At 36.6% G+C, this 22,117-nt stretch overlaps 1 protein-coding gene and 1 long non-coding RNA gene across 2 annotated transcripts in view; both read left to right on the top strand.

Moving 5' to 3' along the window:
* Positions 1 to 22,117, top strand: part of LOC134795743 (uncharacterized) — a 147,379-nt gene that overhangs the window by 35,794 nt on the left and 89,468 nt on the right. The window lies entirely within an intron of this gene.
* The window catches only part of LOC134795724 (calcium-transporting ATPase type 2C member 1), a 115,247-nt gene that overhangs the window by 6,660 nt on the left and 86,470 nt on the right, over positions 1 to 22,117 (top strand). The window contains exons 2-3 of the mRNA XM_063767674.1: positions 6,218 to 6,316; positions 20,522 to 20,687. Of these exons, the coding sequence (XP_063623744.1) occupies positions 6,218 to 6,316; positions 20,522 to 20,687 (265 nt within the window). The remainder of the gene's footprint in view (positions 1 to 6,217; positions 6,317 to 20,521; positions 20,688 to 22,117) is intronic.

Raw genomic sequence — 22,117 nt, 5'->3', positions numbered from 1 at the left:
CTCGAAATTGATAAACCTGCCTACCATCGCCAACACTAACTAGGTGGACCCTATTGCAACGATTATAAGGTTTAGTGAAGGTCAGATAAGGGTTTTGCTGATGTTGTTGTTAAAACCTACTATTAGGTTTGTTTACATTTGTGGTAATAGGGTGACCACGACTCGTGGAAAGTATTTAAAAATTGAAAAATTAAAATTAAAAAAAAAATGTACTCTTTTTTTTCGCTAAATAGATTCCTTAAGTGTAACCTAGTGCCTGGAATGAATATGGCCAGTGATTTAAATTTCACCCTGTATATATATAAATAAAAAAGAATTGCTCATTTATTTTAAACATAGATATAGCAAATCATACTGTCTTTGTCTTACGCTAGTACTAGCACCCAAAAAAGGGATGAGTATAGTTTTGTTTTCTTCTTATTTACCTACTGACAAATTGGATTTGCCAGACAATAATACAATATGTCGGTATTTGTAACATCGTTTGCGTACCCGTAAGTCCCGTAACATTATGCAAAGGTAGAATGTTTGAATTGAAGATAGACTACTCATTTTAAATTTACTCTGGCTACACTTTGCAAGCATTTGCGGTCGTTAACATCTCAATAAAAAAACCGGCCAAGTGTGAGTCGGACTCGCCCACTTTGTAGTATTTGTTGTTATAGGGGCAACAGAAATACATCATCTGTGAAAATTTCAACTGTCTAGCTATCACGGTTCATGAGATACAGCCTGGTGACAGACAGATGGAGACACCGACGGACAGAGGAGTCTTAGTAATATAGTCCCGTTTTTTTTACCCTTTGTGTACGGAACCCTAAAAAGCGCGCATAAACGTTTTCTTTACTGTCACTTCATGATATCACTATAAATTATATTTGATATTGTCGTGACGAGCTTACTGAATTATATGTATAAGGTATAATTTAATTATAATCGTGGCAACATAAAATGTGTCATTTGTAGGTTAGTTTTAATTTATTGTATATAAAAAATAATACGATTATTACTGAGATCGGTGGGTGACGTCGTCACCAAGCTTAAATGGAGTTGGGCGGGACATGTTGCTAGGCAGAGTGATGGCAGGTGGACCAGAATGTTGACGGATTGGTGGCCGCTTTCGCATGAAAGAAGCGCCTGGCGTCCGTTGGCTCGTTGGGTGGATGACATTCGGAAAATCGCGGGGCACTTTTGGATGAGACTAGCCCAGGACCGGGATAAGTGGCGCACGAAGAGAGGCTCGGCAGTGGGCGACTGAAGGCTAGAATGATGATGATGACTGAGACAATATTACATTCTAAAGCAGTGTAGTGAACAATTAGCAGTGGTTATCAACCCGATTGATAAATGTCTGCTTGTTATGAGAACATATTTCAATTAGAGTCCAATTTCATCGTTATGTGTATACTTTATTACTGTAACAAAGAGCTCAAATTACCTATCACAATAGCATCTTGTTACTACATAATTTTTCAGTCACGTAATTCATGTATCAATTACCGTAAATTTACGTACAAAGAGTTGATAGGTAAATGTGTGAGATCCGGCCTATATTTAATTTAAAAAAAATTGCAAAATGCTAATTGGCCTATACTAAAAACTTCCTCGCAAGTGGTAAAAGAAACATTGTGTTTTACGTCGTATCCACTTTTGGGATATAAATTGTACATATTATACAGTTATCTGGTACATACAATCCTGTTTTATATCAGATAACTCCTTTCAATTAGTTATAAATGAGTCTAATTGGAGACAATAATTGCGTCAATTTCCTTTCGTTTTCTTTAACAGGTACCCTTACCATGAATTTCAGGAAACTGTTGTCGCTAGCGATTCCGTAAAGTCACTCGCATCACAGTGCATCTCGCGCGGGTTATAGTTTAGTCATTGACATATCTAAAGACTAAGAATGGTGCTAGTTCAGCTTCAGCGGTGTCACTCACGAATTCGTGCCAATCGTGCAGTCTAACGCAACTAGTTGCGACCAATCGCGCGCGTGATGCGAACTCATCAACCAATCGCGTTGTGGCGTTAGGCTCGAATTCGTGTGCGTAACATCGCTGTACGTGTAGGTGATCCCTCATCACCAGCATTAATCATGGTAAGTGGTACGGATGCTGACCTTATGACAAGACCACCTGTAATATAAATATTAAATTATTAATTAAATATTCATCGACCGTGCTCGAGTCGCCGGCGGTACGAAGTTACACGAAGTTTTGTCTTATTTATCAGACCGCGGCGAAATGAGTCCGATTTTGTATCTTATATATTACGGCGGTTAAAAGGTTAATAGGAATATTTATGTATATTTATCTATGAATGAGTCTAACTGTGGCACAACAATCGCACCAATTTCCTTTCCTTTTCTTCAGATATCATAGTGATTGTGATAATGAATGAGCGTAACTAATGGATGAATGGAAATCGTTTCACGCTATTAGCTGGCTGATATGTTGGGTTTATTGACAGCGCGAGCGAAGTTGATTTCGTATTCGTACGGTCAAGGAATTTAGTTTAGACGTGCGCGCCGCCGCGGCGCGCCGCCGCCATAGAGAGTCAGCGCGCCGCCGCCGGTAGTCTAAAATTCGCGCCGAATATTTTTTTATAAGACAGTATTATGCAGCGTTAAAATATGTAATAGGTTATAGACCGATAAGAAATAGTTGAAAATTATTGCGGGCGCCACTTCCTACGTAACTCTTACATTTTTGATGTAAAATACTTACTTACTTGGCAATAATTTAGTACGGAATTTTTTTGGTTATTGTATAATTTATTTTCTACAATTTTATGTCGCACCAACACAATACTAACTATTTCTTATGTGGCAGTATGATTTACATAAAAATGTGTTGTATGTATGGGTAAAACACATTTACAAAGTATAATGTCCAGTGTTTTAACCGTTGTCGATAACACGGCACTTTTGCTAAGTCCAGTATGTTGGACATTGCCAAGTATGCCAAGAGTAAAATTATCAAATTTTCTGGTAGTTCTTATGGTAAATAAATTAAACAGAGGTATGTTAGGTGTTTCAAAACGTTTTAAAAATTAATTACTTGTCGGTTTACAACGTAATGAACGAATGAACCAAATAGATAAAAAAATATTTTTACGGATTTTTTTTTCCTGTGCGTTCATCAAGACATCAAGAGACAGACCCGATTTCATTTGAGAAATTTCTTACGAAAATGTTGATAAAATTGCATGCATTATTGTAAGAACCATTGCTCAGATGTTGCTGCCTCCTAGTCCTCCTACGATACCCCGCTAAGTTTGATAAATGACGGTAAAATTTTACCAGCTATAAAGTTTTTGGAAAAATATAAAAATAATAGGTTTGAAATTAATTCATATTCATAACATAAGTTGACATTATCAGTAAGTGTATTTGTAATTAAAAAATGCAATTATTCTATATTTATTAAAAAAACATGAATTTGACAAAAAAAAACCTTATGCACATAAAGTACTCTATGTATCCAAAATACTGGACGTCTTTTCATTATGCGGCGTATCTTTTTATTTACACCGAACCTGGCAACATCCAACATATTTAACATACGTATGTTTTTTTCGAAACTATTATAAATATATTTTTTTCATGATTTTTTTACAATAAACAACCACATAATAAGATAATAACACCAAAAAAATTATACTAACACAGTTTTTTGAGATTTTTTTCCCTTGTCGAGGTTAGATTGATTATTTTACGATGTCTGGTTAAGTCTGACTATTTATAGCTCACCTTACGGCCGCGTAGTAAACTGTCTCGAGAATGCCGTACCCATCTCGTAACTACAAGAAAACCTCTTACTTTCCCAACATTGTAACATCAAAGCGCCAGAGTCGATACAAAGAACTCATAATCTAGATTGATGGACAACTGCTGAAATAAGTATCTACATTTATAGGCGTTGTTTATTATACTTTATTTCCCTTGTTAAGGAGCTACCCGAGGTTTTCATACATTTTTGACAAGTTTTGAATCGTATCTCCTTTTTTTGCACTACATATAGAATTATAAGACAAACGGTTATCGGTTTTTCAATCTTTTATCTCCAGTTTTACACCGGATTTTGAAAAAAATGAATAAGTACTTATTTTTTTATGAATTTTTTAAACATTGTCTAAAAAACACTTTTTTCGTATCTAGTTTGCGGTGATCTTACATGTACGAAATCTACATATTTGGGTTCGTCTTTGACGTCTCGAAAAAGATGTCCAGGGTTTTAATTTTAAACTAATTAACACAAAAGTTATGGCCAGCAAACCAGTTTTTTAGCCTAAAATTGTTCAACTTAGATGCCAAATATCTCGAAGACAATGAACTTTGAAGTAAATATGGGATACTATATTGTTTAAAGCCTTGCTGTTAATATAATAAGGTACAAAAAACATTAGAAAACTAAGGGATACAGATCGAAGGTCATTGGCGTGGGGTAGCCCCTTAAGGGTTAAGCGTAACTTTTCATTATACGTCTTAATCTTGAAAAGTTGAAAAATCCCACGCCGCCGGCGTTACGCCGCCGCCGTGGATTTTTTCGTGGCGCGCCGCCGCCTGATTTTTTTCGACCGGCGCGCACGTCTTTAGTTTCAGTACCATTTCGTACCTTGTCATAGTGATAATAGCGATTCGTGTGCTAGAGGTTTTACGGAGCGGGTGAGCGGATTAACGAACGTATGAGCGTGGTATGAGCAAAGCTAGCGGACGCGTGCGAAGGATTTTACATGGATTTTACCTACAATGCCACCCGCGTGCATGCTCCCGCGCCAGCTAGCGGACGCCCTTAGCGGACGCCCTCTTTGCCCACTACACCGTATCATATCGTGACCGTGCTGTGAACGTATCAGGCACGGAATGTAACGCGATACGGACTACTATGCCCACTACACCGTGTCCACATTGTTTCATATCCGTACATAACGGGTTTAGTGCCCGTAGTAACCGCGTATCATCCCCATAGCACCCGCCTAATAATACCCCGTAGCATCCGCGTTTCATCCCCTTAGTTCCCGCGTTTTATTCGCGAAAGCAAGACTCGTCAGAAAGAGCGAGCGAATAGTTATCAGACTGACAAGAGCGAGCAAGAAATATAGCAACGCGTTTATAACGGGCTTAGAACGGTCACCATAAGCGGTTATAACCCGTATCACGGAATAAATAATAGTACTAGGTACAGAAGACTCACTCTCTAACAAAACGCGTCTGTTATAGATAAAATTCTTTCAACTGAGCTTGTTCTCTTACCTGTACTAACAATGGCATTGTTCTACCTATTACAATCCTATTATCTGCTTTTGTTCTCGTAGGCGCCAACCAATTTACTTACAAAATAAGTTAGAAGTACATTGAATGTATATTGAATTCTAAACCTTATTTCTTGTTGAATGGGGTTAAAATAGTCTAAAAAGATAATATCATATTCAATCTTTTGGAAACTCACATGCACCTTAGCCACGACAGGTGTCGATGGTTGTTAAATGCAAAAAAAGTTGGGTTAGTCATTATTTAGTTAGTGTATTTTGTAGTCTATTGTTTAAAGAAATAGAGTCTTTAATCTATACTAACATTTCAAGGCGGTTATAATCTGCTTTTACTACGAGGGGATTATCCTAATTTGTGGTTTACCACTCAATGGTATTGTATTCTTGAGACTCTTTGAGTAAACTAGCTCAGATCGCTTGATTCACACTATACAATCAGCACAGATATGGCCGCTAGGTGGCGACGCGCGGCTTATGGGTTTCCCCAAAATTGGGGCCGAACGGATGTACTTTTAGCTACTTGTAGCAAAGCGATGAAATCGCGGAGTGAGCCACGCCTGCCCGTATGCTCACCGTTTCGCCGCCTGCACGCACCGTTTTGGCAACGTTGCGTACCGTGCACGGAGCTTTTCGGCACCGGCAAAATATCCTCGCCGACAATTTTTGACAGTCCGTGCATGGCACACGACGGGTATGGTATGGTCGGTGACGGAACGGGCTATAGTGGGCATAGGCTCATACTTTTTAATGCAAAGAATATTTTTTTGCCTGACACGTTCCTACTACGGTCATGGTATGATACGGTGTAGTGGGCAGAGACCTTTACTGTGTAGTTTGTACAAACAGCAACACAAAATTACAAACGGCATAAGGTCCACAGATGGAGAGTTATGATTGTTAGCGATGGTATATGTAAGTATGTAACATTTTGTGTTTGTTGCAGCATTCCAACCCGGAGGAGCGGCGTGTGATCGACGTGGGAGTCGGCGCCGGCGACATGTGGATCAGCGCCGTAGAGGGTTCCATCCTCACCTGGGAGGAGGTAAGCTATACTCCACCTTCCCCTTTTCCAAGATACCTATAGTATTTTATATAGAAAGGCCAAGCTCAAATAGAATTATACCTTTCGTGTGGAATGATGGCCCTATATGACTATCACAGTTCATTTTTATATGGAGCAGCTGTCACTTCAAGCATTTGTAGACATACTTATGGTGACATTCTATTTCTAACTGCAGCAGCAATACTGTCAATTTTACTATGGAAATTGACAATGACAGCGACGCGTTCAGTACCGGTAGTGCAGCTGCGGTTAGAAATGGAATGTTACCATTATTTAAACACATTATATTATTAAAAAATGTAATGTACTTACATATACAGTATACTACTTTGTTAATCTGTATTTACTGGTGAGAACCTTTAATTGGCTTTTTGTATCACATTTATAAAACCTGTCAACATGTTAACAGGATCTCCGAATAGTAATAAATAGTAATAAATAAATAAAATATGTTAATGTATGTAATGTGTGGCGATAAGACCGCCTGTTGTTTACCTCTGCTTGTATTTCTGTTTTCTTTTATCAAGGTGTGCAATAAACAATATTTGTATTGTATTGTAACATTTAAGTAGGTAATAAGAATACGGTAAAAACATATGAGTATTTTCAATTGTTATTTTTTTTTAATTCAGGCCAACCAAAAGTTTCAAGGAATTGTCATAGGGAAATAGGGACCATCATTCGAAGCGAGATATATTAGGTATTTTGCTGCGGAGGCAGATCGAAAAAAAAAGTCGCGTTGAAAAATCAAAATGCCTGTGTTGTTTTCAGTAAATAACAACTTTATCTTGTACAGTCGACGTCAAAGATATGTTTACATTTTTTGCCTTATTACAAAGGAGTAAGGTGCAAAAGTGTAAATATATCTTTGACGTCGACTGTACTAAGGCGTCACGTCACTACTTGACAAGCTTGAGCGTTTGCAAAATGTTTGCATCAGATACATTTTTGGCTTACGCAAATTTGATCATATTTCATCTTTCCGCTCCCAACTCAAATGGCTGCCCATTCGGCGTCGTAGAGACATTCATGTACTTTCCCTTCTCTTCAACGTCCTTTTCTCTCCCTCTTCTCCCCCTTATATCTCGGAGATATTTAAATTTTTAGCAGACGGCAGCGGGCACCGGCTCCGTTCCAGTGCAGATCTCTCTCTGGCTATCCCGCCACACAAACACCGATCCTATGACAAGTCTTTTACTGTGTACTCTGTCAAATTATGGACTTCCTTACCGTCTTCTCTTCGAAAGTGTCAATCGGTCGCATCGCTAAAGGCGAATTTAAAAAAGTTATGGCTTTCTGACGGAACTTGAATCTAAAAGATGTATGCGGTTAGGTAGTTTTAGTATATATGTATTATATCATATATAATGTATTATATGTATTATATATTTTAAATATATATAGCTGTTTGCATGTTTGTTATATTTCATATCCCATACTTTGTATATACATAATTATAGTATTAGGATATAGGTTTACCTATCTTGTAGGATATTAAATATTTTATCTTTATGCCGTTTAGTACAGCTTTTATGTCTACCGTTCTCCAATTCTCCCTCAATTGCTCAAGGGTTAACTGGAAGAGATCCCTGAAAGGGATAAGTTCGCCTTTGTACTAATGATGTGTGTTCTTTCATGTTTTATGTTTCTTTTTGTACAATAAAGTATTTTACTACTACTACTACTACGTCATCCATTAATTACGTCACATAATTTCGTATTTTTGGACTCCCCCTCCCCCCTTTGTCACGCTTTTTCCTATCTCTTTAACATGTACTGTCACATTTGGCATGACCCTGTTGCTGTGACGACCCCTGACCTATATAGAATTCTAATATCTGGGAGACCGAGCCTTGCTCGGAAAACATAAAAAAACTCAAAAATGCGCGTAAATGCGCGTTTTCCCAGAGATAAGACCTAGATGACCTAGACCTTTCGATGAAATTTGCTTTATAGCTATCTAAATCGTTGGAGCCGTTTCCGAGATTCCCGAAATATATAAATAAATATATGTACAAGAATTGCTCGTTTAAAGGTATAGAATCCTATAGATCTAGGCAGCTAGGCACTTCCGCTCCGAACCCTCTTCTAGTCTAGGTCAAGAGCTGACCTTTACCCTTCAAGACAAAGGACGACTAATTGACAATTAATATCACGAGCTGCTGGCTCTAATGAAACCACAGACCACTACACGATACAAGATGCAAGATATTTATTGATAAAAGTCAATGTTTTACCATAGTCTAATAAAACATGGTCTTCCATTCCCAGAGTGACACGGGCCTACGTCACAACAACATGGCCGCTATATATAGCGCTATCGCATATTATCATATAGCGCTGTCGCATGATGACGTAGGCCCGTGTCAGTTAGGTGACCTAGAAAAGACGGGAATGGAGTACCAGGCGGAGTATATTATTATACCATGTGTTTTACAAGTGAATCAATAGTCAAATAGGGTCGCATATAGCTTAAACAAACATAAGTTGTTAAATTATTAATTCATAAAGTATGTATACATTAACCTTTAGATAGAATACAGATGTAGTGCGTAATTATTTTCCATCGTATTTTCACGGAAACGTACGAACGTATCTTGCTATTTCAGTCAGTCGGTACAAAAAGTACTGAGATTGACTGAAGGAGCAAGACAAATGCAAACGTGTCCGAGAAAATACGATGGAAAGCAATTATGCACTACATCTGTAACAGGTTAGCCTAGTCGTATATTAAGCAGTTTCTGTTATGATCTTAAGCCCCATTTAGACGGATCAAGAACTTGCATGCGATTTTCGTTACATTGCGGTATTCGGCACACAATTCAGAATATTGGTTAAGGCGCTCTTATACTCGAGTTTTACGTTTTCAAGGGGGTGAAGCAGACGCGTGGTAGAGCGGGCAGGCGGGCGCCCCGCGCGGCGCACCGCACCATTCCCGCGCAGCACGTCTACGTCCTTATTCTGACGACAACATCGGTATTCTGAACTGTCAGTTCCGGGATTTTTTCCGGCAATTAATATTGAATAAGATTTATTAGCAAATTCGAATTTTGATGAGTACTTAATGAAATTAAAAATGGTAGGTAAGACGGTGAGTGTAAATAATTATTAATTATATACAATATAAGTGTATACCGCGACAAACTGAGAATCTAATCAAATGATACCAAATTATTATGAGACAAAAAATAGTACTTACTAATGGACATTAAAAATGTAATAGAGCTAGACCAAGAAAAATCTGCACCGATTTTGATTGCACACGCAGTGCAAGTGTTATTTTAAACGTCAATCTTCTATGAAATTATGAATAACACTTGCACTGCCTATGCTATCAAAATCGTTGCAGACTTGGTCTAACTCTAGCAGTCAATTTCGGGCAAGTAGGTAGTGAAAATAAGGAAGAATACTAGCAAAGCTAAGATAATTTGTGGGACTATTGAGTTATGCATAGCTCCAATAAGTACATAAAATTAGCTGCCTTCACAAGAAAGAATTATAACAATTTATAACTCTAACTGTAATACTTACTATTTTTCTAATTTTGAATTGACGAGTAAAAGTCAAGCATTTAAAGATTGTAATGACAAAAAACACTTCTACTTCGACATTCGAGTTAGTTAATAGCTCAAGAAAATAAAAAAAATCTGCGGAAATAATTCGTATAATTTTGAAAATTGGCACAGTTATACCTTGTGGTGTCCAGATAACCATACTTAATGTCCTCGAGCTTAGCGGGTGTGCTGTGGGTGTAGGGGGGAGGGGGGGTGAAGGTCCCTTTTTTTAATTTTTCGTAATTAACTCGTAAATGGTGGCCAATATAAAAAAATCTTGTTAAACGTTAATAATCTACACAAAATTTTGTACAAAAAAGATTCAGTACACTTTTAGCAGGGATCAATATTTAAAAAGATAATAAAGAGAGAAAGTTAATTATATTAAATTCTAAGGTTCCTTGTTTTTATTTTTTCGTTAATAATTTGAAAAGTATGACGCATAACAAAAAAAATCTTATACATAAATAATAAACATAAAATTTCCTACAAGAAACATGTAGGACACTTTTCGCTAGGATCAATATTAAAAAAAACCGGGCAAGTGCGAGTCGGACTCGCGCACGAAGGGTTCCGTACCATAATGCAAAAAAAAAACGGAAAAAATGCAAAAAGAAAACGGTCACCCATCCAAGTACTGACCACGCCCGACGTTGCTTAACTTTGGTCAAAAATCACGTTTGCTGTATGGGAGCCCCACTTAAATCTTTATTTTATTCTGTTTTTAGTATTTGTTGTTATAGCGGCAACAGAAATACATCATCTGTGAAAATTTCAACTGTCTATATCACGGTTCGTGAGATACAGCCTGGTGACAGACGGACGGACGGACGGACGGACGGACGGACAGCGAAGTCTTAGTAATAGGGTCCCGTTTTACCCTTTGGGTACGGAACCCTAAAAAGACAAAGCAGCGGGTAAGTTGTTATTTATGTATAAGATTTTTTTTGCAAGGAGTCATACTTTTCAAATTATTAACGAAAAAATACAAACAAGGAAGCTTAGAATTTATTATAATTAACTTTCCTTCTTTATTATCTTTTTAAATATTGATCCCTGCGAAAAGTGTACTGAATCTTTTTTGTACAAAATTTTGTGTAGATTATTAACGTTTTACAACATTTTTTGATATTGGCCACCGTTTACGAGTTATTTACGAAAACCTAAAAAAAGGGACCTTAGAAGTGATTATAATTGAATTTCCCGCGTTAATATCTCTTTGAATATTGATCCTAGCAAAAAATTGTACAAAACTTTCTTGTAGGCAATTTTATGCAGATTACTTATGTAATAGAATATGTTTTGCTATGCGCCACCGTTTAAGAGTTATTTACGAAAAACTAAAAAAAAGGGTCCTTCAATATCAAATATCTCACTTCCGGTCAAGAATTCGATCAAGCAACCGGCAAATTCGGATTCAGCGGGGTCTAATTAGGTTAAAAAACCCGGTTGCCAAAAAGTAATACGATTTGCCAGTCGAAATCGATATTATGAAAAATATGACCAGTCTAAAATATTTGAATCCTGTATATCTATGTTTAAAAATTATTCAATTTGATTAATTTTATAGCCTTTTAAAATATGTTTTCACTTCTCATGCTCAAAAAGTGCAGCGTGCGTAGACGACATAAAATCGCGTTTTATGCTCTAGAGCATAAAGTGAAATCATCTAATACGACCCTTATTGACTTAGCAATAAAGTCCAAATTCTGCCATACAAACTGCCAGCCCTGCCGATGCCGGCGCCCCCCCGACCGGCGCTCTCCCGATCGGCGTGCCCCGCGCCTCCGACCGGCCCAAGAACAATTTTCTTTAGTCTTGAATAAATACGTTAAAATAACCTAAAATATTTGATTTTTTGTATATTTTCCTCGCAATCGAAGTGAAAAGCAGAGTGTACAACAAGGGCATAAATGTCCATTTTTACCCTCGTCTACTATTTTAAATACTAAAAATTGCCTCGGGTAAAAATGGGTCACTTTATGCCCTGACCTGACTTTATGACAATATGACGGACGAATGTCTGAAATGTCACCGTATTTAAGAATTATTTTGCTTTTCTTCGTAAGCATGTTGAAAAACATTGTGTGTATAACATATTTGCATATATATACTGTGATTACCCATTTTATGAAACGTCCGCTAAACTAGCATAGTAGGCGGGTGAAGAAAAATTTTTCCTTGCATCAATTCCTACAGTTCTGAAAGCTTTTTCTAATCAATATTTAGGGTTTACAGATGCCCACGGTACGATTATCCGGAGCGCCCTAATTGAGCCCTTCAGGAAATTAATGACCCTAGGGTCAATGTCTAGAACGCTATACCGACAAAGTCGTACAGTCGGGAGGATGTATAAATTACATTTCGTTAGTTAGTTCATGATTAAGAACAAAGAAATCCGGAGAATTTCCTGTGAGCTGTGTAAAATAAGCTCAATCTATAGTTTTTTTTAAAACAATCGATATAAATGTAACTTAGAAAATCCTACACAACTCGAAAATTCGATGATTTGGTCAAAATATAAATCTTTACTTATATGGAAACTATCACCAACGGGATACAATGAGATCTATTTATTATGACGTATTTTTTGTTTTATGTTGCGTAAAAAACTAGTTTACTTAAACGTACACTCCAGATCAAAATATTTCTACAATCGTCCGTTTATTTAACACACTTTACCAAAAAAATTTTGGAAATAAAACAAGTGCTTTGTGAGAAATTAAAATAAATAACAAATAAATTAGAGACTGCTATTTTAAAAACGCCGCCACTTTTGCGCGGACATGCGTAGAACAGATAACGTACCTGTTAGATAGAGCATATGAAGCGATTCTGGTTTTATACATATTATATATTGGTACTCCTTAAACTATATCGCCTGACTACGCACTTGAATAATTCGGTTATTGTATTTAAGTAATGAAAAAATCAATAATAATCTAAATCATGGGACAAACATAGGTTGATGTAGGGCACAACAGTATAGTGCGGTTAGCAGGCTAATGGTAACATTTCATTTCTGACTGCAGCTGCACTACTAGTACTGAACGCGTCGCTGTTATTGTCAATTTCCATAGTAAAATGAACAGTAATGCAGCTGTCGTTGGAAATGGACTGTCACCTTAATACATAATATACATATTTAATTTCGACAATTCACTTCGAGGTTTTTGTAAGGTTGTGCTAAATGCGTCTCTTTCTTCCTCAACATGGCATGTCACATGAAAGAGCATATGTTATGCAAGTAAACAATGCGAGGTCTATATGTGGTAGTCTATATAACCCGGGCTTTGTGCGTGACGCGGCAGTGGCACACGTTCCGACGCGTTACGATGCTGTGAGTGTGTGAATAAAAGGGAGGGGTATATTTTCGTTGTTTGGATACCGTTTGTATGATCATGATGACATTCTTGACCGGCCGATTAATATGCGTTTATTTTAATGTACCGGGTGTTTCCTGTAACACGACACGAGCAAATAATTAAACCATATATTGTACTCCTCAAACGATATACCTTTTGACTAACTACTTTTAAAAATTATGAAAACTTTAGATTTTCTCTTTTTTCATACAAATTAAATAATATATTCAATGTACGCTGTCATCACTATCAGAGTGTTTGACATTGCTTATCATGCCTTAAAAATAACAAAATTTGCAATATATTGCATCTGAGAATAAACTGATGTGTAATAAAAACTAAAAGATAAGTTATTTTTAAGTTCCTGAACAAATGTCAATCAGTTTGAGGAGTAAAGCCTACAGTTTAATTTCAATATTGCTCCTGGTATACGAAACACCCGGTATATTACAAACATTTGCGATATATAGGTTCATGGATTTTTCTGTAAATATTCGTAAATGTCGTTTACGAAAATTTTGAGGGTGCAGATTTCAAAATTGATGACAATTTTGGAATCCAATATCTGCCATATTGGAAATCGCAATCCACTGCTACGCAATCTACCTATTGCAAATTTTATACCTGCCGCTGCCGTATGCACTTATTCGTAAAAGTCATTTATCTCATTTCCGAAATTGTTGGGGATGCAGATTTCAAAAATAATGTCCGTTAAGGAATCTAAGATGGCGGTCTTGTACTTTTTCATACAAGTCGTGATGATACTTGTTTCCAAATTTTTTGAGGATGCAGATTTTAAAAACAATGTTCATTTTGGAACCAAGACGGCGCATCTGCACTTTTTCATACAAGTCGTGATAATATATGTTTTAAATTTTTTTCGGGATGCAGACTTAAAAACAATGTTCGTTTTGGAACCAAGATGGCGGCTATGCAATTTTCGTAAAAGTCGTCATGGTACTCATTTTCGAATTTTTGCGGGTGGGTGAATCAACTTTTAAATGTCCACATGATGAATTTTTTTTTTGTTATTGTCCATATTTATGGGTGAATCAACTTTTAAATGTCCACATGATGAAATTATGTATTTTTTTCTTATTGTCCATATTTATCTATCTCTTGTTTATGATTATGTATAAAGCAGAGCTGTTTCTTTAAGAATTTAGTGATATTGACGAAAAAAATTCACCAGCCCAAATCTGCCCTGTCCCCTGGACTATCCAAAAGTATTTTTAGTCAAATTAGACATCAATTATTGTTTATCAATTATTTTACTTACATTAATTAAACAATGCAGTATAATTTTTTATCTTTATAAAAATAGTCCTCTGGACAACTCTTATTTTACATAATCGGAACTTTTTATCTAAACGCGAAATAGTTACAGTAATGAAAGAAAATTGCTCCTGCTACTTTGTTTTATATTGTGTTATTGGTGCTACAAATAATATGAACTGCGCTCGAATTTAAAACGAAAAAAAATAAAGATTTTTCAATTTAGGGGCAACTAAGTTGTCCCATAGACATATCTGGTTGTCCAATGGAAATATTAATAATAAACCTTAAAGAACCCTCTTTAAATGACACAAATTTAATAAAATATCAGAAAGCACTAACAATATAGGTACGTTAGTGCTTTCTGATACTTTATTGAATTTGTTTCAGACCCTATAAAAAATCTTATCACATCGTTTTTGTCCAAGGGACAACCAAAATGTCCTATAGAGCAGGGATGTTGCGGATGCAGATTTTTTGACATCCGCGGATGCGGATGCGGATATTTAAAGCCTCACATCCGCGGATGCGGATGCGGATGTCAAGATTTGGTACTTAAAAAACGTCAAATATTACATTTTTAGCATTTTTTATTTAAAAAAACGAAACGTTTAGTATTTGAGCAAGAATAGGCGTGTTTTATTTAATAAACAGTAACTTGGCCGACTTTTCGGGATCTAGACGATTTTGTTATATATAATGACGAAATTACCTAGCACTTACGCCGCCGGCACCGCCGCTAATACGTTCCTGTTACCGACTTGGCCGACATCCGCATCATGCGGATGCTCCGCATCGATTTTATGCGGATGCGGATGCAGATGCGGATGTTGAAATAATGCGGATGTTCCGCGGATGCGGATGCGGATGCGAATATTCGCAACATCCCTGCTATGGAGTACCACTTCCGTTGTCCAAGTGACTAGTTGTCTGAGGGACTTATCTGTGACTTTGAGGCGTATAATAAATACTAAAGATTTTTTGTGTTTATTTCACCCTTACGGTAAAATATATGTAAAATAGTATCTGGTACAATACAATTTATTGTAATATGTTAAGTATTTATGTATTTGTGCCAGTGATTCAATGGACTTATAATAAAGCCACCATCACTCTCCGACAGTACTCGACTGACTGACGCCGCGAGTTTCGTGTTATCAAAATGGGTAGGCCTATCTGCTTATCAGAAATTTGAACTTGTCGTCAAGTATCTTGCTACGTTATCTATATTTAGATTTTATAACTAATTTATGGTTGTCCAGTGGCCTGCATGGCGAAGATAATTCAAGGGACAAAATATAAACGCAAGAAATTCATAAACCGTTACATGCAAACAACAAATCGGTATGTTTTATTGATGATACTTAAATATCCATAAAAAGCGGCTAAGTGCGAGCCGGACTCGCCCATGAAGGGTTCCGTAGCAGCAAATAACATAATAAAATTGCGTGTTACGATATATGTTGTATTAAAAAAAAACGACTTACTAGATCTCGTTCAAACCAATTTTCGGTGGAAGTTTGCTTGGCAATGTACATCATATATTTTTTTTAGTTTTATCATTCCCTTATTTTATTAGTTACAGGGGGGGGGGGGGGGACACACATTTTACCACTTTGGAAGTGTCTGTCGCGCAAACTATTCAGTTTAGAAAAAAATTATATTAGAAACCTCAATATCATTATTGAAGACCTATCCATATATACCCCACACGTATGGGTTTGATGGAAAAAAATGGCACGCATTTAACGGGTCAACTAATTAATCGAATTTGGGTAGTTTGAAAAAATAGAAATGGGTACTAAAATTAATAGTTTGACAACAAAAACGGAGCCTTAAAATATATCAATATGAGTTGTGTTTTAATGCCGTTACAGCTTTTGATTATTTTTAGGCAGGTACCAAGTATTTATTTGGCAACTGAATTATTATATTGGAGACCATTTATGAAGCATATTTTAAAAAGAAAACGGCTATCTATTACTTCAAAAATGAAGTTCTTTTAAAATATTTTGTTGGTCATTACACGGTCAACCTAACACGCTCCTCCTCGCTTTGCTCGTCGTCGTACCTATCTGTTGACTCTAGTAGAACACAGTGGTAACTATTAAAATTAGTAATTTAATATTTAAAGATCTAATGGTATAATGGCCATTAGGCGTGTCATGATTAGAAATTTCAACTATTAAGTATACTGACCATTACGTTTTGGAAAATTAATTTGAGGTGTTTTGTGTAAAGAGTTCATTAAATTTAGCCGCTTTCGTGTTAAAATACTACCTAGCTGAAACGACATGGTCAGTTATGACTATAGTTGATTACTTAGGTGTGAACAACTAGATGACAATTAAATTATATGATCGCTTTACAATATTAGTTGCCAATTTATTATTTTAGTCGCCAACCTATCACTTCAAGTTCCCTATAATTTTTTTGGGTGGCTTGATTTTGCTGCCTGCTTATATTTGAGGCTAATATATATTTTTGGCGCTAAAATATTAATGCACAGCCAAATTATATTATTATATGCCCAATGAAAGTTCCTGTTTAATATTTTAGTTGCCCGGTTAATAATAAGCCGAATAAAATTTCTTGAGTTTCAGTTCTAAGTATGGGGACCCCCAAAAATTATTGTTTTTTTTCTATTTTTGTGTGAAAATCTTAATGCGGTTCACAGAATACATCTACGTACCAAGGTTCAACAGTATAGTTCTTACAGTTTCGGAAAAAACTGGCTGTGACAGGGGACGGACCGACAGACAGACATGACGAATCTACATATAAGGGTTCCGTTTTTTGCCATTTGGCTACGGAACCCTAAAAATGATTATGTGTATTAATATCAATTCCGCAACAGTATTTTTTCATGATACAAAGTTTTATGGTGCGCTGTTGCAAGGGGACAATCTGTCCTACTATGGAAAACCAACTTTTGGTCTTTTGGACAACCAATAAAAAACGGGTATATTGTAAAACAACGCGAAATGTTTTGTAATAAAATGTTAGATAATATTAATAGGAACATAACGGAATACTAAAAAAACTCATACTCTTATATAGACTCAAACAATCGTTTTTGCCACTAGAACTTTTGTCTGATCATGATGATTTTTTACGAAAAATTGCGTATCTTGGATTCCAAAACGGACATTGTTTTTAAAAGCTTGCATCCCCTAAATATGTATTTGTAAAGAGTATCAACACGACTTAAATGAAAAAGTGCATGACCGCCATCTTGGATTCCAAAACGGACATTATTTTTGAAATCTGCATCTCCGACAATTTCGGAAACAAGTTTTGAAATCCGCACCCGATATTTTTTTTAAATAGTTCTCGTTTTAAAAATCTGCACCCAAGAACATCCAGACAACGACTATCATGATAGCCATTTTGTTAAAGGTCTTGGATTCTAAGTCAATATTTACAAAAAGGTTTATCTAGCTTGCATTACGGTCGAAACCAGATCGTCAAAGATGGTCGTTCTTACAGCGTGATAAAGCGGTGTCCGTCACTTTGTGTGTGAAAAGTGACAGATATTTTATCACTTGAATAAAGATGGATAAAGCCATCCATAATGCACCGGTAGTATCGAGTAGGTAAAGGTTAAATGCAATACTAATTCTACTAAATAAACGGAGCCCATATTTTTCGCCACCCTGTATATAACTAGCGTTTGCTAACTCCTAAGATACCTACATCCTGAGTCGACGCGTTGCTCTGCGGTCGCATGTTTTGAGTTATCGCCATTGCCTCCCCTCCCCTCCCGCCCCGCGCCGATCATTTAAATAATTTAAGGATAACCATTTTTACAATTGTGTCGAACGCTCAGTGTATTAATAGGGGATACTTTGACGCTGTGATAACATTCAGTACAGGCTTTATGGTGCATTAAAAAAAAATACTGTAGAATTAGTGCGCGTGGGCTAAAATTCGTTATAATTGTTTAAAAAATAGTAAAAGCAAAATCCCCTGGATTTTCTTTTTTTTATATTGAGTAAAATAATTGGCGTAACAATATAGTGGAAAATCACCAAGTGTTTAATTAATGTTGTATAGTAATTATTTATTTTAAACATTTTTATTGCTCGTGACGTATGCACCACTAAAAAAGTGGGGGATATTTTACTTACAGAGTAAAATATTTAGTTTTGCTCTTTGAATAAAAAATCACTACTGTACAATTTAATGTTTACATATTATTAAAAACTAAATTTTTAAAATTTTTTTTTCGAAAAATCTCAATATATTTTTTTGAGATAACTTTACACATACATTCACACAATAGTGTTCTATAATATTCCAAACACAAATATACTGTAGGACATAATGTGATGTTCTCGAACAATTCAAAGTTTGTTCCCCGGCCTATAGGTCCGACGCCGACAGTGGTCACGGGTCACGGGCGTACTGGCGTGAGGAATGGGCGCAAGGTATTGCCGCGTAGGGTGTAATTTAGTAAGCAAAATGTTGAATTCATCAAATGATGAATGAAAACATTAACGTTTCGATAAAAGGACAAGCAATAAGCAATTTACTTACTTAAATTTTACTTAAAAGCTATCGACTGAAGTAAGTTTCATATACATTTTCGTCGTAGTACTTCTGACATAAGGAAATTAAGACAGTGTTAGGCATGTTTTCAACTTAAGATTCTATCGAGAAAATTATGAGCCGTCGTGTTTCTGACAAACAATAACGTAGTTCAAGGACTGAAGTTATACATACTAGAAAATAATGCATGAAATCCTTGAAAAAGTCTGTAAATATGGTGACAAAAAAGCGCATTTTACTACACACCGCGCCTTAAGGGTTAAAATAAGCAGAATGTGCGCCTCATGCTAAGTCTATGGAGGATAGTCAATGACTGAAACTGACGTGCGGGATTTAATTGCTGAGGACAAAGACAGCGAACGGGTTTACGTATAGATATGTTGGCGATTATTAGTGACTTAGCTTAATATTGCAGTATTACGAGTAGGATGTTGTAGATAAGTAGTCTGAAAACTCCGAAATTTTGTGTGATGTAATTAATGGATGACCCCAGTGGCGGATTTGCAGTCTTTGCTGCCCTAGGCCCCAGGCCCTGTAGCCGCCCCTTTCTCAGCACCTATCATATTTTGACGACATTTTGAGTTATTTCTTGTTATCATCAGCGATTTTTTTGTCACAATTTGTCGCACCTAATATCTTGCTGCCCTAGGCCCGGGCCTACTGGGCCTTAAGGCCAATCCGCCACAGGATGACCCCTAAAATAATGAGACTACAAACCCTACTAACATGAAGTTACAAAATTCAAATATGAAACTCTTTACTACTATAAAAGGGGCTTTTTCTAAGTTTTTTGCTTATACACTGTGGGCAAAAAATAAGTGCATTCCTGTTGCCATGGTTGGGATTATACTGTGCAACTTTTACTATGGGATCAACCCCGAAATTTACCCACCCATAGAAAATGGATGAGCCAAATGTACGAAACAGCCAATTTTTTTTCTGACTTCGGGGTTGGTCCCATAGTAAAAGTTGCTCAGTATAATCCCAAAACCTCCCCGGCAACGGGAATGCACTTATTTTTTGGCCACTCTGTATAAAAGTATAAAACCACTCGTCGTAGTCGCATATTCGCATAATTATTCTCAACTGGCTAGCCGGGGAAATGCATGCATTCAAAGTTATAAACAAACAGACTTATGTACTATCTGTACGTGTCATGGGAAACCAGATGGTTCAGTGATAAAACCTTATCATGCCGGTATAGATTTTTATTACATTAGCTTAGATTTTGGCTAGCGTATATTTGTAGAATTATCTTATCTTGTTAGAGAGATTCTATCAATGAAAGTGTACCACATGTATGTGACGTAAATCTTATGCTTAAATTTCTCATTCACCGCCACCTGCGATGGCGATGGCTGACTGCCTATAGCAACATGTCCTGCCCAATTCCGTTTTAGTTCTTCATCTTTATTAAACTTCATCTATCTCTTAACCAGGTAGCCGACCGTCTCCACGTAGACGTCCGCCGCGGTCTATCATGGCGGGAGGCGAACGATCGAATGAACTTCGTCGGCCCCAACGAGTTCCAGGTTAAAGAAGAGGATCCGCTGTGGAAGAAGTATATCGAGCAGTTCCAGAACCCGTTGATACTGCTGCTACTTGGTTAGTGCTGTCTCTTTCTCTCACCAGGTGTTTTATACAACCGCCTCTTTCCCACATGACCAGTTCAAGGTGAAAGATGAACCATAAAAAGTAAAGTCACACTTAAAAAAAGTTTTACTATTTTTTCACCGATCTGTATGAAATTGTCCACCAACTTCAATTATCAGTTTTTCACAACTTCACGTCGTTGTCGAGGATGCTAGCCTCAAAGCCTGTGATTCGTACCCTGGTGGCTAATGTGGCTATGAGGATTCTACTTTCTTCTTTGGTATCTATTTTATGCAGCGTACACTCATCCATAAAGGTGAAATGAAACGTGATAGTGATAATAAAACCAGTGCACATTCTCAAAATAATAGTCACATTTCGATATGTAACACCTGAGAGTTGGAAGTCTGCCACTAACTACCGGTTCTGCTTTCAACAGGTGTTGAACTGTTGGTGGTTATTGATGAGATATTGTTGATTTTTGGGAAGCAATTTTTGGAAGTTACTGGAAAATGGGATCATATTATCATGATAGAAATTAAATAAAGAGAAACGAATACAAAAGAATAACAAATGCAATTGTCGCTATCGTCAAAATAGTCCATGTGATTCCTGAAAACTTTAATTCTCTAGTCTCTCACTGGGTAGTGAGAGAAAATCTATTGTATGAAACACCAATTTTTGTGTATTTTGAGAACGGTCTCTAATAAAAAAAATATAGGTAATCTATGCGCATAACAACATTTTAGGTTAGGTAATAAATTGGCCTGGGAAAAGATATGTCAACTAACAATGCCTGTGAGAAACACTTATTGTACGAAATTACCTAACTATTCGAACTCATTAGATTATAAATTATTTATATTTTTAGAAAGTTGCGGCTCGTCTGGATCATTTGGCATTAGCCCGGTTCGATTCACGGCTGAGAACAATTAACTTTCTTTTATTAGATGTTTACATTTCCGTTCGGTCTGTCTGAAAGTTACATTTCGCTGGCCCAATATTACAGGATTCTATGTAAAATTTTCAAGATAGTTGAAATTCGACTTAATGTCACTATGACAATGTTCAAATTTCAATTCGATAAAAGTGAAACATGCTGCCCGATTCGAACTTTACGATACGTCAATTAATAGATCTAGAAACGATATGGTCAAATGTGACGTTTCTTCAAACAAAAACGTTTTGACACTGACACATCTAATCCATGTCGTTTCTAGATCTATTAATTGACGTATCTTAACACATTCATTGCCACCCAGCCAAACAAGACGTCCGCACCAGGCCACAACAATTTCGTCATATAAAGCAGTAGTACCACGATCCCGACTAACGGGTCGTCCGGCCTGTGAACGAAATCATAAAATACCCGATAGTCGGGTTTTCGGCACTGAATGTGTTAAAGTTCGAATCGGGCAGATAGAACCCTGTCTGTAATATTG

Source organism: Cydia splendana, chromosome 12 (assembly GCF_910591565.1).
Source record: "Cydia splendana chromosome 12, ilCydSple1.2, whole genome shotgun sequence".
NCBI classification, from domain to species: domain Eukaryota; kingdom Metazoa; phylum Arthropoda; class Insecta; order Lepidoptera; family Tortricidae; genus Cydia; species Cydia splendana.
The sequence above is the reverse complement of the archived record's forward strand: the minus strand, read 5'-3'. Positions and strand labels throughout refer to the sequence as shown.